Genomic DNA, 17,052 nt, shown 5'->3' on the forward strand with positions numbered 1-17,052 from the left:
AGCAGATTGAAGGGGATAACGTAATTCGATAATGACGCAACTACGTTCGACAAGGATAGCAAACATTTTTCAAATCGGCGGATGACGTCTAAAGCGATAAGCACGAATACCAGTTGAACCCTTTCATCAAAAGTGATTCGTTGGAGTCTCTCATTTTTTCTGAATCATGCAAAAAGTGCGCAGTCGAGCTTGGTAGTGGCAGCGAGTGATCGAAGCTGCTTACGTTCCGCGAGCAACCCCGAAGCATAAACGATAATTAACAACGAAATAACCGCAGGTGCCAGATCGTTGGAGGTTTGCGCCCCTTGTTTGCACTGCGAAGGCAGTTCATTTAAATAATAAAAGCAAACAATGGATGATTAATAAGGAAAAAATATGTGTTCTGGATTGGAATCCTCGTTATTTACGTGCAGACAGCAGAAAAAACATCTCTTTAAAAAGCTCACGGAATTGAGAACGCTGAGGAAAGAAGCGAAGAAGCTGGGCAGGCCTCATCCCACTTTTGGAGGGCAGTAAGGCAATATGGCCGATTCATCATGGCGCGTCTCTCGTCCTCCCTCTCTCTCGTTCTTGCTCCCTCGAAATAGCATACAGGGAGGCACGCGCGGACGCTGCGAAGCTTTTCTGCAGGGCGCAGGACACAAGGAGGCGAGTGGCAGAGGCGAGAGGGGTTTTGAGGGTTCGCCTGCTATCCGTAGATAAGGACGAACCCTACATTCTAGCATGTGCTTGCCTCGCTTGTCTTCTCCCTTAGCTAACCAGCCTCTCGTACCTTCCCCACACGTGTATCTTCACGGGTGCATGTGAGCGTGTGTGTGGGAGGATTTGGAAGGGGGCGGGGGGGGGGGGGGGGGGGGGCGCGTATGTATATACGGCGTTGCACCGTCAGAGTTTGCCCTCGAAGTAGCGAAAGCTGAGGATCGATCATTCGCCTGTGTACTTTCGTGACACGTGCGACAAAAAATTTGCCGCGAACGAGCATCGGTGAATTAATTCATCGATTGATTCGTACCGTCCCCTCATTCCAGCCAGCACTTTTTGCCTCCAATCATTCGCTCATTGTTGCGGTTTACAGAGAAATGATAAAAACACGAGATATCAATGAAAATGGAATTGCGAATCGAGCTATCATTGCACATCGCGTCAAAACGGAGTGGAATTTTCATTTTTTTTCAAATGACCAATAATCATTGACGCTTGAGGAAAAATATGATCGAATTTTAATGCCTGGTTGTGACTGGTAAAGGTCAAAGTATATGAGTGTCAATAAACAGTCCAATTACGAATGCAGTTTCGGAATGAAAAAAATCTATTTGCCTTTCCTCACTCTGCTTTCATTAATGAAAATCATAACTGTGTTTTTTTATTGCGATGGATTGATGAATTGATGAAAATGTAATCAGTGGTATCAGGGCGTTTCCACTCGGATCATCATTCCTCCCTATCTCTCTCTCTGAACATACGCACATTTATGTTTGCCTATTGGTTGGACAATCTTATCGCTAACACGGGCTCATTGCATGAGGTGGAGATGCGTATCATCTCAGGGATGGCGACATCATCCCTCCAGCAATTTTTTCAAGCCTAATCTCCGTCTCGCTTCTCACCCCTGCCCCGTGCTAACATTTTTTCAAGAAGTAATTCGTATTTAATTATTATCCGGCTGCGAAAGATACGACATGAATTTGTTATTTTGTGAGGGTTCGATCTAACCCTTCCCCTTCCAAAATGCCTCTCGTATCATCAGCTCTGGAGTGCCTTTCCTTTCAATGGACAGAAGAATTCTATAAGATGATAAACCCTCGTGTCAACGTTTGTCCCGTTGACACGAGCTACGAATGGCAATGCATTCTCTCGTGATTGAGTGCTTCGATCTCGTCAATTGGCTCTATTCCGACAGGGTTTTGTGACTGATTAAAACTCCGGTTCAACCTCTATTTTGTTCGATAAACTGAGATTAAGAAACTGAGATTTACCTCAGATTGTCTTCTCATTAGAAATTATGGAATGGGATCTCCTCCGGATGGGGCTGACGACCGACCTCGCGTATTTTTGAGTCGTCAGTCTCCCTGAAGTCAACGAACAGCTCACGGTTTATCTGCATTTTCGTTGATGACTCTCAGACACTAAATCGTAAAATGAAACATCACGGAGTCTCGCGAGCACGAACAAATATGTGTACTCCGTCTCATGGAAGCATTATTTGCAAGTTTCTAGCAGAACTACTACGACGATGTATGAAAATTGGCCAACGTCATAAAAGAGTAGATATTTTTTGAGCTAAATGTTATTAAGAGAAAGGAATCTCGCACGTTGTTACTTGAGTCCGGCGAGAGGCGCAAAAGCTTAATGTTTCTAGCGAGGCGAACAAACAACCGTTGAATTTCCGTGAACATCACGGCGCATACAAATGAACACTTGGCCTCGCGCACTGTACCTTAAAGTGCACTTTTTCAAAACGATTTTGCTTAAATTTTCGTTTCATTGGAATGAGTATGGCCACGTATTTATAGTTGAACCGATCGAAGAATTTTCCAACGACATTTGATCGAATTGCTACTTCGAAAGATTGATAAATAATCTTCAAATGAAAATTTGGCAGAATATTTGTACCAATATTTGGTGCACTGAGAGAAGGAATTCACGGATTTCATATTTTTTGCTAGATCAACGAATTGCGGCAAATAAATGAAATCCGTTAACTCAAACGAAAGTTTGATTTTGCAATCGAAAAAATACAATTCGTGTATTCTTGATTTAACGCGACATCGAAATAAAATTATTCCTACAATTTTATTTCTAACTTGTAATCATACAATTTACTGAAATATCAATATTATTTGATGCTATTCGCTCAACGGGGTTGAACGTTCGCACACATGTGAAAATTATTCAAAAAAATGACGTTAGTCAAAGGAATTTAATTACGTTGTTCACATTCCATTGGATTAAAAGTTGAAACGGTACGATCGCATTACTTCATCCACCAAAATTACTTTTATTGTAAATTAAATTCAATTCATACTGCATCCGAATGCCTCACTTTTATTCCGATGGAACGTCCAGATTGGTGGTGGCGAGATCTCTTGACACAGTCCAAAACTGCTCTCGCTCAATTGTTTTTTGTCGGTAACGCAGGGATTGAAGTTTCGAATATCGGCAGTGAAAAAGTATTGAGACCGATGCTATTGCTCCGATTTGACCAGCAAACTAATTCTTCGAATTTTTCAATTTAGTGATCAGGATGTTTTATAAATGATGGAAAAATTGGTGAATTTTGTTTAGTTTGTGAGAGATGTGGAACGTGGGCACATTTACATCTCCACCAGAAACATTTCTACCAAAATTCAATTATATCAGAAACATCTATATTTAAAAATTAATTTATGCCCAAAAAATCACGTCACGGAGCACATTTATATTGGTAAATTTATAAATCGCAACAGCTGTACCAGAAAAATGAATAATTGAAAAAATTTCGGACACGTAATATATCTACCAGGTAACTTTTCTAACACGTGAATTTTCTATCATATTACCTACCTTATTTTTGTTGGTAAGGTAGGTTTTCTAGGTTAAGAACTCTTACAAAAAGTTAAACACATTAAACTATGAAAATTTGAGCCATTAGTTCGAATTTGTTGTTGACCTGGAAAGCCCTGCCTTATCAATGAAAGTGAGGTAGTGAGGTATATGGATAGAAATTTTATGTGGTAGAGACGTTACGTGGCAGACATTTCTAAAATGAATTATATTCATACATTACCGTTTGGTAGAGTTGTTACGGAGTAGTGTTTGATAGTGGTAGAAATTTGCGGGACTTGTTTTTTGGGTAGAAACGAATTTTGGTTGAGATATTATTGAGATGTAACATACCGAAAGATGATCTGTGCTTTTCTACGTAGACGAATGTACGTACCAATGGAACCTGTAGCAGAACCAGCAGAACGGAGACTGGAATGGCAGGTTCAAGGAATTCTCACTACGCGCGCGTCGATTGGAGCCAAGCATAAAAACTGATGTCATTTTCGAATTGGTGTAACATGCCTTATTTCATACGTTCTTTTTGTTGCTGAAACGTAGAATATGTTGAGGAATTTTGTAGCAAGAAAAAAAATAAAGATATTATCTGGGACTCTCTTAAAACGTGTATGTATACTTTATTTATCTTACTAAACTGATTATGAACAAAATCGTATTTTGAGGTTATGTTTTTTATTCTAGCAATCGTAGTTTTGCCTTGTAAAAAGATTCTGTCACTCACGGCTTACAGCCTATTTCTGAACTTATACTGAATTTATGACACACAAGACATGATTTGCAATATTATTGAACGTTTTTGATGAGGAATCAATTATATATTGCATAAAACATGAATTCCTGCTCCAACATTGCAAATTGCTATAAAAATACTTTTTAACTGAAACGGCTCGTTATAGTATTATTCAATTATAGTCTTTGGAGATTCATCCTTCTTTTTGAACATTATTTTTCCAATGATTTCTAGGTGAAACATTTCAATAGCTTTTTGGAAATGGGTACTGGGGATAATATTACAGACTATTTCATGTTTTTAATACTGTTCTCATAAATCTACTATTCTCTTAGGTGCAACTATGAACACTTAGGTGTATGCAAGAATTTTTTATTGAGTAGCAAAATGTACTGGAATTTGCATTATCTGAATAAAATGAAAAAAAATTCAATTTTTTTTCTGGCGCGCTTGATATCAGCTCAGTGTTTTTATAAATTTTGTTTTGAGATCTCAGTAAAAAATTGTTCGATAGAAAAGTAATAAAATAAAAACATGTATATTGGGAGTTTTATTTCTATTAGCAAAAGTTCATTGTGCATAATTCTTACTTCAAGGAAGATGAGCCTAACTTATTAAAAGTGAAGGTTGAAGAGTTTTAGTTTAAAGATGTGGATAAAAAATTTTCAATCGGATCTGTAAATTCACTTGTTTCTATGCTTTTCAGTTTTTTAGTAACCACAAACAAGACTTTGATAAGTGGCGCAAAATAAGAGCTATGAACGAAGCATCACCCCCGTCTCGCAGCAATCCAGTGATTAAGAAGCTGGATACGCCAGAATTTCAATCGATATTTACTCCTGAGCTGAATAAACTCTCTGAAATATTCAAAAAGTATAATTACGAAATGAGAGTAGCTGGTGGAGCTGTGCGTGACATTCTCATGGGTCTGGTGCCTAAAGATCTGGATTTTGCTACAACCGCAACACCCGAAGAGATGAAAGCCATGTTCACTAAGGAGGAAATCAGAATGATCAATGACAGGGGTGAAAAACATGGGACGATAACAGCGAGAATAAATGACAAGGAGAATTTCGAAGTGACTACATTGAGAATTGATGTTGCTACTGATGGTCGACACGCAGAAGTATTGTTCACAAAGGATTGGAAACTCGACGCTAATCGACGGGACCTCACTATAAATTCCATGTTCCTTGATCTCGATGGCAATGTTTATGATTATTTTTTTGGTTATGATGATCTTCAAAAGAAAAGAGTAGTTTTCGTTGGTGATGCAGGAACGAGAATACGTGAAGATTTTCTTAGAATATTTAGGTACGTTTTTGATAAAGAAATTTTATTTTCATCAACGTTTTCTCATTCGTTCGAACCCACGGTCCAAAAATATGTTCTAGACGAAGTTAAACTTCAAGCTCCATGGTACAATTTTTTTCATACTTCAAACTTGTCTGTCAATTGCAGAGTGATATTCAAGAGTTGTCAATTCGAAATGTACAAAGTTGGTCTTTGCATTCCGAATTTTATGTTGTGAAACAACTAAAAGGCTGATTTCCACACATTTACTCGTGGTATCTTCGAATACATTTTCGGATCACGCCTTTTATTTGTATTTATTTTATCTCCAATTGATTGAGTTTTCTCAAAATATTCCAACATTGCATGATAATTATTTTGCAGATACTTCCGATTTTACGGTAGAATCGCGGATTTCCCGGATTGTCACGAAGACGGTACGATCGAGGCGATAAAGAAAAACGTGGATGGTTTAGAGAGGATTTCGGGTGAGAGAATATGGACCGAGTGGAGTAAAATTCTGGAGGGTCGTTTCGGCGGTGAATTGACCGTGAAAATGTTGGACTGTGGAGTTGCTCCTTACATTGGCTTACCGGAGAAATTGAATGTCGAAAATTTCGTAACAACCTATGTGAAAGCACGTGCTAATGCGGTTGAATTGCGTCCTATAACTTTGATAACGTCATTGCTAAAGAACGAAGTGGAAGTGTTGGAGCTTAACGCGCGATTGAAACTGTCGGTTTTCAATCGAGAATTAGCGTTGTTTCTTGTGAACAATCGCGAGGAGAAACCCTCGGTGAATCTACTCAAACCCTATCAGCACATCGTTCTCAATAGCAAATCAAAGCTTCGGGACACCATTGAATTTGTTCGGGAACTCTTGAAAGTCAAAGGAGATCTTAAACTTTTGGAGGAATTCGACTCTTGGGAAGTACCGAAATTCCCGATTAGCGGTCATGATCTCAAAGGTCACGTACCTCATGGTAAAGTTCTGGGGCGAGTGCTCATCGAACTCAAAAAAATCTGGATCGATGATGATTTCAAAACTTCGACTGAAGATCTTATAAAACGCGTGCCTGACCTTGTAGATGAATTCAAAGAAGTTGGCGAAAAAATTAAAGCTAAAAAGTAATCCTGCCTGTTTTTATCATTCTCTTGGATTTCAGTATCCTTTTTCCTTCAAAATTAGTCAATGGAATTGAACGTGGCTACGGAAAATCCATCGCATTTTCCTATTTTTCGATAAATCTCAAATATTAGTTTTTCTTTGGCGTCTTTCGCTCAGTATCGAATGTTTAGGTCGTTATCAAACTGCATATCAATACAAACCAGGATTTCGAAAAGTAGCCAAGGAAAATTCTGCAGTTGGGAATTTCTGGTTATTGGATCTGGTTTACACTTTTTCATACTTTCTATTTTAAAAACGTGGTTCGATCAAGAGGTCAAAAAGACGTCACCAGTTTTCTCAATTCACAAAGCCATGCAGAGTTGAAGTATCCACTTATTTTACGCAGAGCTTCGATGCATAAAATACCATTCCAATACGTTTTTCTCGAGATTTTGTTTATCAATAATTTCGTTAGTAAAACAGCTGAAAATAATCAACCAACTTTGCCGTGTGATTGATAGCGAATCCAAGATTCTATTCAACGACGTGCAACCGAGTCGCATGTGGTGAAAATTTCGTGATAAGTTTTATGAAATGGAGTCGTTGAGATCTCGGGCCACGTCGTTACAAACGTTTATGTGTTATCACCATCGAATAAGAACCTATTGATAAGTCGTTGGAGCAATAATCGTTTCACAAAGCAAATGCTGTTTTTCGTCACATAAATTCAATGCGATTTTCTAGAAAACTTCTTACCATTTTGGCAAACGTTCTCTGTATTTTAACATTCTGCTTTTCTACTGTTTCTCGAGCTGGTTTCATTGAGAACATTCGCAAAATTCCTTCGTTTATTCAAGTTCTTACGATTACAGGGAAATTTTGAAATTTGAGACGGTGAAGAAAAATTGTCTGATTGTCCTCGCAAGAATATTTTTCTCGACGCTACGTTATCGATTTTATAACCGAGCTAAGAAAATTAGGCTCTCAATGTCTGTGTTCTCTATCATTACGAACATTTTTTAATTTCAATATTATATAAACAGTTTGTCCAAGTATCATTTCAAATGTTTACTCTCCGTGTGTTAACCAATCAAAAATAATTGAAATGGTATCAATCACATGATTTCGTTGGATGAAAGTATATTTTACAGAGCCTTTTTAACCTGCTTTTGTAAAGAGCAATGACCACTGTTGAAGGATATTATTATTGGAGATCGAAGTTTGTTGGATTAAAAAAAAAAAAATCTAATTCATTGGAACTTGTAGCTGGAACATAAAAACACTGACACATATAAAACTGATTGAGAAAAGAAAAACAACAAATCGAAGCAGCAGACCTGTTGATTTGGCCTGAAAGATCATATACACATTTCTCACGTTCTTTCATCACATTTTTCGTGAATACGGATGGACAGTTCGGTACCACCATTTGGAGTGACACACGTTTCGTCTGTACTCGTTTCGCGAAAGCGTTCGAGTGCTATCAATTACCCAACGATTTAAATTGTGAAACTGTACGAGAGAAATTATACTCTGACTGGCAGGATGACGAGAAATGGAGGAAGAAGGAAAGAGGGGGAAAGAGAGTGTGTAAAAAAGAGAGGCTTTCGAGTGTTGGTACAGAAGCTCCGGAAGTCCCTGACACACAGAAAAGTTCTCACACGCTTTAAACCACCAGGAGTTTCATTGTCGAGAGAAAGCCACACCGAGAATTTCAACTGTAACGTGTCGTTTCCCGCGTCACGAATGAAGTTTTAATTAAATTTATGCCTGCATCCGACGTAATAAATCCCTTGACGAGATTTATACAACGTGGACTCTTCAACCTGGGCGCACGCCCTCACTTCTGATTTTTTTATTATTTTTTCACGCTTCCATCCTGGACTTCGGGACAGACCGGAAATGGCTTGAAATCTCGGCACTTCCAAACCAAATCTCTCCACCTATCACCATGAAACCTCCGCTATTTAACGAGACGGCGAAAATAAACTTCAGCATATTAGATCTGCTGTGCACTCTCGAGACAGATTCTTCTCTGCGTTCCTTCCATTTGGATATCGTCGCACGTCAACGTTTGCATTCGGAGATTTTGACGTCAAATTTGTTAACAAAAATAGAGTAGAGTAAATCAATGGATTTACCCTCTAAACGAAATGAAAAGAAAACACCAAAAAAACTATTGAATGCCAAAACAATGGCAGCTTATAGTTGGAGACTGGGAAAAAAATAAAATAAAACAAATCAAAAAAATTTGTTAACGATTGAACTCCAAGAATCTTTTTCAACGTATAATTATATTCGAAGCGCAGATTGACCCCGGTGTTCGAGAATTGAAACTTTGTTGCTGGCTCATAAAATCCGATTTTATCGATTCAATAGAGTTTTTTACATTTTTTTTTCCAGTGCAACAGCTCGAGTCGTGAATTCTTCAAATGCTCGCGTGAAAATTTCGGAATAAATCCATTTTTTTTCCTGATTTTTTCTACTACATCTTTTCACTATGATCTTTGGCGTGTCAGAGAGTTTCGCTACTTTATTAAAATGGCGGTCTTATTGCACATGAGAATTTCAGGAATAATTTTTACCAAAAGTTTTTTTCAATGCTCGAAACATCTGAATCGTTAAATCGTGGTCATAAAAAAAAATTCTCAATCCGTCGAAATTTTCGTTGATTCAATGACGCTCTTGTCAACGTAGAAATATTTATTTGAACCGGCAGTTCTAGGGACTGCGAAAGAACGAAATTTCGCGAGTTAACAAATCTCATTCCATTTGTCACTATTCGTTGATCTACCACAAAAATAGTTGAATCAACAATTCTTTTTTCTCAGTGTTGATGAGCGGCTTTCGACTATCAAATCCTACGAGCATTCGGCCCGTAGTACAACAGTCCGAGTTTTACGGCATGGAGCTGCTACTCCCGTATCCAAAATTGCTGAGTTCTTGCCATCTGGAACTTTTATGACAATTTGAAAGGAGGATTTTTGACGTTTGATAACAGGATTCTTTGGCACGATGCTCACTAAAGTCCGGACGATTTTCTGGTGTTCTCGCAGGAAGAGATTGAGCAATGAGCATCAGGAAATCGACGGTAGTAAGATGTGATAAAAATCTGGAGTTGTTTTTATGTGTGGGAGTTGAAAGTGCGGAGAGTATGTCAGAATTTTGTTTGCAAGATTTTATTATCCAAAAGGAAATTTGACGAGTGCGCTACGTCCGCTGTAATCGTAACTTTGAGGTGATATTTTCGTACGAATAACTTCATTCGTTTTACGAATGCGCAAAAAGTATAAAAGTGCTTCGAAGAAATGAACTTGAGACATTTCGGTCCATATCAGAGGAATGAAAGTGGTCGTACGACGAGCGGCTCTCTGCAGGTTCCCATAGACGTATTTGCATCCGGTTGGACTCTGAGATGAAAAGTCTGCGTGAGATGAGAAAGGTCATGAACCTCTCTAATTACGACGATTTCGAACAATTAAAGTCCTGTTAGCCATTTGCTTGTGAGGCTGCTGAGTATACACCCTCGTTTCGTGCATGCTTTACACACGGTATGATGCTCTCTCGCTCGGCGGCCTATTCCCTCACAGCCAGAGAAACATCTGGTCTGCGACATGCCCCCCCCCATTTCTGTGTTTCTCTACCTGCGCTTTAACCTCTCTCTATCTCTCTTCGCTTTCGTCTCTTTATTAGTTTTTATGGGTGAACGTGACGGCCGCGTTGGAAATAGCGAACAAGCTCGGTTTGTACAACGTACAAAGGCTCTTTTCCTTTTCCAACCCTTTTCCCACTCTCGTTTTCTCTCTTTCGTGCATCCTCCCACCTCCCTCCCTCTCTCTCGAGCGCGCGCGCGCGCGCACACACACACTCCCTTCCTCCATTTCCCTTTCGGCCCCTTTCCCGTCTTGTATCTCCTTTCGTGTTGCGTATTTCATCTTCCCCAACTCCATTACTATATACGCGGTACCTGCGAGATACCGAGATAACGTGTCGTCAAGGGAGAACATCCGGTGATGTTGGTGGTTGCAGAGAACCTTTTTTCTCGTGTGTTCATTTTTTCTTTTTTACGTTTCCTCGTTCTCTCTCTGGTTTCCTCACCCTCTCGTTCTCGCCTGTAGTTTTGAATGCAACAACAATACCAGGGATGAATTTGCGCTACCGAAACTTGAAATGCACGCTATGTGTTGAGGCGCATGTGGCGAGGAGCGAGAGGCAGAGAGGTTTGCCTATACATACCGAGTAGGCAACTGGAGAACGTTATACACACAGGATTGCTGATTTGCACGGTAGATCCGACACTCTGTTATACGTGATTGTACACACAAGCGCATTACGTGGGTACACAGGTGATCTGCGTTTCATGGATCAGATGATACCGTGGAAGAGAGAGAGAGAGAGAGGCGAGGTGGACTACTTGGTGAGAAAAAAACATTTCCGTCGTCGAAAGGGTGAAGTGTGTCCACGTGACTAGAACGATTCGTGTGCGATCCACTTGATTTTTCTAATAAGAAATAATTTTATTAATTTGCACGTTTATTTCCACTGCTTCTGAGGAGAATTCCAAAAATCGTACATTTCGAGCGACCTTTTGTTCCTTCGGTCAATCATCCTGCGCCCGGTAGGATCATCGAGCTGATTCGTTCAGGGATTCAGCTGCGCGACGAACCCCCAGAGTGTCAATGTCATTGAAGCAACGTGAATGTTTTGTAACGAGCCTAACTCGCTGTTTCTTCCCCACTCCTCAATTCGCCGAATCACCATCCGAGCCTAGAATCCCGGATCGAGATTTTAGGCAGTTGGTCGTCGACAATCGAGATCGAAACAAGCATTATCAGTTAAGAATTGAGTTCCTTCGTGTTAATCATCGTAGCCCAGGCCTGGCACTCAAATAGAAGGTTCTTCAATTACAACTTCTCACAAAAACCACAAAAAAAAGAAAGAAAAGATATGTATTATCCAAAGATATGTATTATATAATTTGAATGATATCAACAAATGTATTATTTATCATCAACTTCATCAATTCTAAATTATATTTGCATACTCCGGATTTGACCACATATTCAATGACAATATTTTGTACACGCTCGTTCTTCCATTATTTATAATATTTTTCGATCTCACATTCCGAGTTATTATTGAATAATTGAATCACACAACATTATAAGTAATTGACTGTCATATAAGAAAATGTGCTGAAATCTATCCTGTATAAAAATAAAGTAAAATATTACAGTTTTTCTCATTGCACAATTGTTCGAGTGAACTAAATTTTCTTGAGTAACGTTGAAACAACTTTCCCATCAGCTCGGCACACGGTGTCATCGGCTGTCGACTTGGTTGTTTCTTTGGTTGAGTCTCACCGAGAACGTGTGTGTCGCAGGCAACTTGCTTCGCCCGTCGACCCAAGCGAGTTGGTACTACAAAATCAGGTCGTGCGTATCCGACGAGTGTTTGCCAAGCCTTTCGTAATATTCATGCCGTTTTAAAAGTATTTATTAAATATGTGCGAGCAAAGAAACAACCGAATCGCGCACAGTAAGTTACGCTCTTCTTAAACAATGCAAAGCGACAGACACGGAAGACCCGAGAGCAACAGTGACGGTGTTGACGGAGCAAGAGGGTGAAGTTCACGGTGTTGCCAGAGTCCGAAGACAATAAGCTCTATCGCGTGGATACGACATTGCCGAGTATAGTGTGCTCTTCGCTTGATGCGATTTCCAAGTAGGAAGTTCGCCTGGATCTCGTGCAACGTGTCGAGTAGGTGGCAGCAAATCCAGCACCGGCCACTTGGACGAGGTTACTCTCTTGTCGCCCAAGGCGCATTTCAATCCTCTTCCTTTCCGCCACAATGGACATGTACCTTTGTTCTCGCACAGCTATATCTATATTATATATTTTAATAGACGTTTATATCTATATACCTGTACGAATATGTATGCCAGAGACATACAGACGCATGGCGGAGGGGAGAAGACATCTCGGCCTTTGCTAATTAGTGGCCTGTTTGCTTCCTCTCTCCGGGAATGGCGAGGGTGGCTAACGGGGGGAGGTTTTACGAGTGTGTTGGCACTGACTCGTCGCCGGAGATACGCCTTCGTAGACCACGATAGAGAGAAGGTTTTAAGGGTGTGGGCGATCATTAGGCAACTGCGGTACGAGAGAGTCGCATCATAGGGCGCTCCTCTTTGTTGAACCAGTGTGTACGCCTATGCTTGCGTGTGTGTGTGTGAAACGTGAGAGTATTATATGATCGTAGTGATGGTGCAATGCTACAGAGAATCGGGAACTGGCTGTCGCTGATGGTGCTCTCCTACTGGCGGACGGGCAGCATGAACGAGCTGAAACTCGAACGGCATTATCACGCTGTGGAATTTCTCCCTCGGCAATTACACTCAATTAAACATCCGAAAGGTCGAAATTTGCTCCCTACCTAGCGTTATTAACGCGGACTTGTGGCTCGATTTTCACCGAGATAGACTTATATACGCGCGTTTGTATATATACCTGGTTGAGCGAGCGAGAGAACAGGTATGGGGCACTCTTGCATCCTCCATTAAGCTCTACAAAGCTCCGTTTTGAACACACGAAAAGTCCATCTCGAAATTTGCTAAATCGGCTTAACTCCTTTGCCTGCGAAACCAGACATGTTCACTACTAATGATGTATTAAGAAGTTATCAGTTCTCGCCGGAGCCTTAATTGGCAAAGCATCACACTGCAACAAAATACCAACCTTCGAACTAATGAAAAGCTTCCATTTGGAGCAGGTGCGATGCGCACGCTACTTCCCTTGAAAAACTTCACACGTATTCAACGTGTGTTGCTATACCCATACGAATGGGTCAACTCCGACACTCTTTTGATCTCTGGACTACCCCGCCTCGTTTGTGAAGCTTCCAGGACGATCGTAGCTTAAATCGAATCCTCGTATTACAGCACGTCAATTGATCCATCAACCCGTTTACGAAGCTATTGATCATGAGCACATAAACAGCTCCTGAAAACCTTCATGCACTACACGCATGCCACCATAAATTTATTTATGCGTTGTTATCATATCCTGTGCTCATATTTTTATTACGTACTCATAAACAAATACTGTTCCAGAGGAAAGATATATATTATGGGACATTCCGTTTCTATGGCCTTCTTTAATTTATCGTGAATGCTTTTTAAGGCATTCGAAAATTTGTTGGAAGCCAAACTTGGTTGGAATCCGAAAATAAAAGACGACGAACTGAGACAAATTAATTTTGAATTCTAGTTTTTCGATCGGGGATATTTTTAAGGGGCCTGGCAGGAGAGTTATTTTGTCCAAAAATAAATCCACTGCTATAAGATTCTAGAGAAAATGAACGGTTTCCGAGTTTTCTAATCCGAACATGAATTAGTCATCCTGAATAATAGACGACCTGAATCTGACGCACATGTACCGAATATTTTATTCTGTCAATCTTGTCGTACGCCAGAATTGTAATTGAAAGAAAACTCTGGTAAAAACATTTGGATTGAAAGGATTGAAGTTTCGAGTTACAAATTCATTTTCGTCCATCCTCTGTCTTCTGAATGAATATTTATGCGATTAAACAGTTATTTGTAGTTTACACTCTTGCACGAAGTAACGAAATAAGAAAGCAAAATATTGGAGAATATCAAGAGCAGCGAGAGTTTTATATTTTTCCGATTATTCCAATGCAATTTTCTATAGGTTTAATTTCCTTTTCTCAATATGCGCGTACATAGGAGCCAATATTACAAAAAAGAATTGTGTTTCCGAAGAATGTGTTTCACTTTTCTTTTACCCATCAATTGTACCAGGGTTCGCTGCTCTCGGTCATCTGCCCTCTCTTTCCCTCACTCAATACTCTCCCCCGTGTCTCGTAATATTGAAACATTTTTCGTCGCTAGCTTCGTGATTAAATTACGCGTTGAATAAAAATCTCCCGACTTCAGGGAAAGCGTGTTCCGTCACAAAGGGGAAAAAACTTTGTACACGTACATTTTATTTTGTTATTTTTTCCTCTTGACGAAGAATTCGTTCTACCACTTTCATATACCGTCAGCAATATCATAAGGCCCAGAAAAATAAAAGGCACCGTGGTATTTTATCGTCATATATATACCAGTTGCACTCTATACAAGAGAGTTAGTGAGTATTTTTGACATCCATCTTTGAGGAGAGAATGAGAGGGTCACGCACATCCATATACAAGTACAATTGTACTGCGGGATAAAAACAGCTCGAGTTTATGAAATTTCTTCTGTGCCGTTTAATATCTCTTGATCTCCGTCTCTTTTTGTCCGTATCCGCATTATTTTGCTTTGCACCTTTTTTTCGTTTTTACGGAGCCGCGCTCGGCCACTCTCTGAGTATTGTATGAACGGTACAAAGCACGCACTAAAAGGCTTACGAGGCTCAACGAGGCTGACTTTTCTCATTTTCTACTGAACGACGATTAATTCGTAGTCCTTCGTGTGTGATTCAATGAAAAGGGAATTTTATTATATGAAAAGTACGAATATTATTCTGGTCGAAGCTCGATCACCGTGTTTTTTTCATTGCTTGGGGAGATGTGGGGAAAACATCGAACCCCTGGCAGACTGGTTAATTAAATGAAAAACTCCGTCGATTCGAGTTCAATCATCGACCACGAAACGAGGAAACAAGTGGAATCAGCGAAAATGCGATGCATTTTTATCAATTTGATTAAACGTTCCTGCTCGTCGTATGCTGGCTGAGGTCCCTGAAGTTGTAATTACGAGCTATTATTCCACTCGCCAATTGAGCTCGGAAAACACCATGTAATAATACCAGAGTTAGAGGAATGAACGGTTACATCGGACGACTTCTCGATGCGGCTCAGCTTTTTTCGCTGGAACAATGTTTAACTCGAGTAACCGATGAACCAGTATAAACGATCCAATATAAACTTGACTCGCTATCTCTCTCTCTCTCTCTCTCTCTCTCTCTCTCTCTCTCTCTCTCTCTCTCTCTCTCTCTCTCTCTCTCTCTCTCTCTCTCGGCCTGCTGTCGCGTATTTATCCAGGACACTGTGTATATCTCAAGCCTCACTATCTCGGCCCTGCCACCCTTTACCGTTACTTGCTCCGTTTCTCTTCTTGTTCTCTGTGTGACCGTTGTACGAGCTGCCTGGAAGCCTGCGGCCGTTGAGATATATTCTCTTGGCCATCGGCAGTCAGGGACACGACCAGCCCCGTCAACGACGACCACCGCTAACGTCAGCCTGGTCCCGAGCGCTGTTTGTTCTCCGTCCAGGTCCCTTCTTCCTCTCCCCGCCAACTTGTTCGTGAGATAACTTCGCGAAGTTTACTCAACGGTAACGTTTATACGTGGGTTCTCCCTTCGCCTTCGCCTCTCTTTCTGCTTTTAGGTTATCTTATCGTCTGAGTGAATTTACATCGGAAACGGCTTGTGAATAACTGCTCTGGAGTCTCGGGATGGAAGCCTTCATCTCGCACACATTCTTCCTTTCCACGATTCAATCGGTATTTTTCCCCCAAGTCGTTTCTATCTCCCGTCGACGCATTTCCTTCGACCAACCTTTTCCCCACGGTGCTCCAGAGGTTCGCGCGCCTTGTTCGCATCGATGAGAATCCAAGAGTTTCCTCATTCAGATTTTGTTTGTTCGAAAGTCAATTAATCCGTTGGAATTTGCCGCGCGACTCCTCGCCGAGGACGCGACGCTTTTCAAAAGCTTTTTTTCACACTCTCGTCAATTATATTCGCTAAAGCAGCCCAGAGTCAAGCGCATCGCACTCTTTTTTTTCATCAACCCCACACCATCGCATCTTTTACGACTTAATCAGAAAAAATTGGGAAGCCTCCTGTCCCGAACATTGTTCTTTCGAGCCATTTTACACACATGCATATCGCAGTCCCCCCTCTGGCGGCTCTCTGCTCCAAGCTTACTTCATCCCTGCTCCCCAACTCACCGCAAATATGCTCGTTGCAGTCCCTCGACCGGAAGGATGATGGACGAGCCACGGCCGACTGTATGTGCATTAGCCCGTGTTAGCGACTTCTGCTGGGTGGAAAAGCTTTTTGCTGAAATAATCTCCCGCGTGAATTTTAATGGCGCGATGCTTTTGCGAGTGACGCGATCGGACGGTGACGCGGTGGTCGAACGATAATGGCTTCTCGACTGGTATCATTAATGTAATATCCATCCGAACTAAATTCGTGTGAAATATGATTGCAAACGAAGAACCTCGACGTACGATGTCTTTTTCGGAAACTTATCACTCAAATTAATAATACTCCATTAACTGTAACGCAAAATGCAGATTTGAACGACGTTCGCGCGGCTGGCAACGTTGGAGGGGAGTAAAAATTACATTCTTTACATTAATCGGTT

General features: G+C 40.7%; 1 protein-coding gene and 1 long non-coding RNA gene across 5 annotated transcripts in view; one reads left to right on the forward strand and one right to left on the reverse strand.

The window, feature by feature from the left end:
- The window catches only part of LOC122409353 (uncharacterized), a 51,338-nt gene extending 47,357 nt beyond the window's left edge, over window positions 1–3,981 (reverse strand). For all 3 annotated transcript variants that reach the window (XR_006260665.1, XR_006260664.1, XR_006260663.1), the window contains exon 1: window positions 3,920–3,981. This is a non-coding gene — a long non-coding RNA (uncharacterized lncRNA). The remainder of the gene's footprint in view (window positions 1–3,919) is intronic.
- LOC122409352 (CCA tRNA nucleotidyltransferase 1, mitochondrial) lies at window positions 3,725–7,794 on the forward strand. 2 transcript variants are annotated; one of them, XM_043416843.1, is made up of 4 exons: window positions 3,725–3,832; window positions 3,906–4,149; window positions 4,980–5,587; window positions 5,951–7,794. In XM_043416843.1, the coding sequence occupies exons 2-4, from the start codon at window positions 4,087–4,089 to the stop codon at window positions 6,696–6,698; spliced, it is 1,419 nt and encodes a 472-aa protein (XP_043272778.1). In that variant the 5' UTR covers window positions 3,725–3,832; window positions 3,906–4,086; the 3' UTR covers window positions 6,699–7,794. The 2 variants fall into 2 exon arrangements, with proteins under 2 accessions (XP_043272778.1, XP_043272776.1); XM_043416841.1 differs by lacking the exon at window positions 3,725–3,832 and having other exon boundaries at window positions 3,833–4,149.
- Window positions 7,795–17,052: the final 9,258 nt, after the last annotated feature.

This window comes from Venturia canescens, chromosome 4, assembly GCF_019457755.1.
Source record: "Venturia canescens isolate UGA chromosome 4, ASM1945775v1, whole genome shotgun sequence".
NCBI lineage: Eukaryota > Metazoa > Arthropoda > Insecta > Hymenoptera > Ichneumonidae > Venturia > Venturia canescens.

Coding starts and splice junctions, on each gene's coding strand:
- LOC122409352 (XM_043416843.1), top strand. CDS start 4,087: ATGTTGAGGAATTTTGTAGCAAGAAAAAAAATAAAGATATTATCTGGG. Junction 4,150..4,979: donor CTGGGACTCTCTTAAAACGT/GTATGTATACTT, acceptor TATGCTTTTCAG/TTTTTTAGTAACCACAAACA. Junction 5,588..5,950: donor GATTTTCTTAGAATATTTAG/GTACGTTTTTGA, acceptor ATTATTTTGCAG/ATACTTCCGATTTTACGGTA.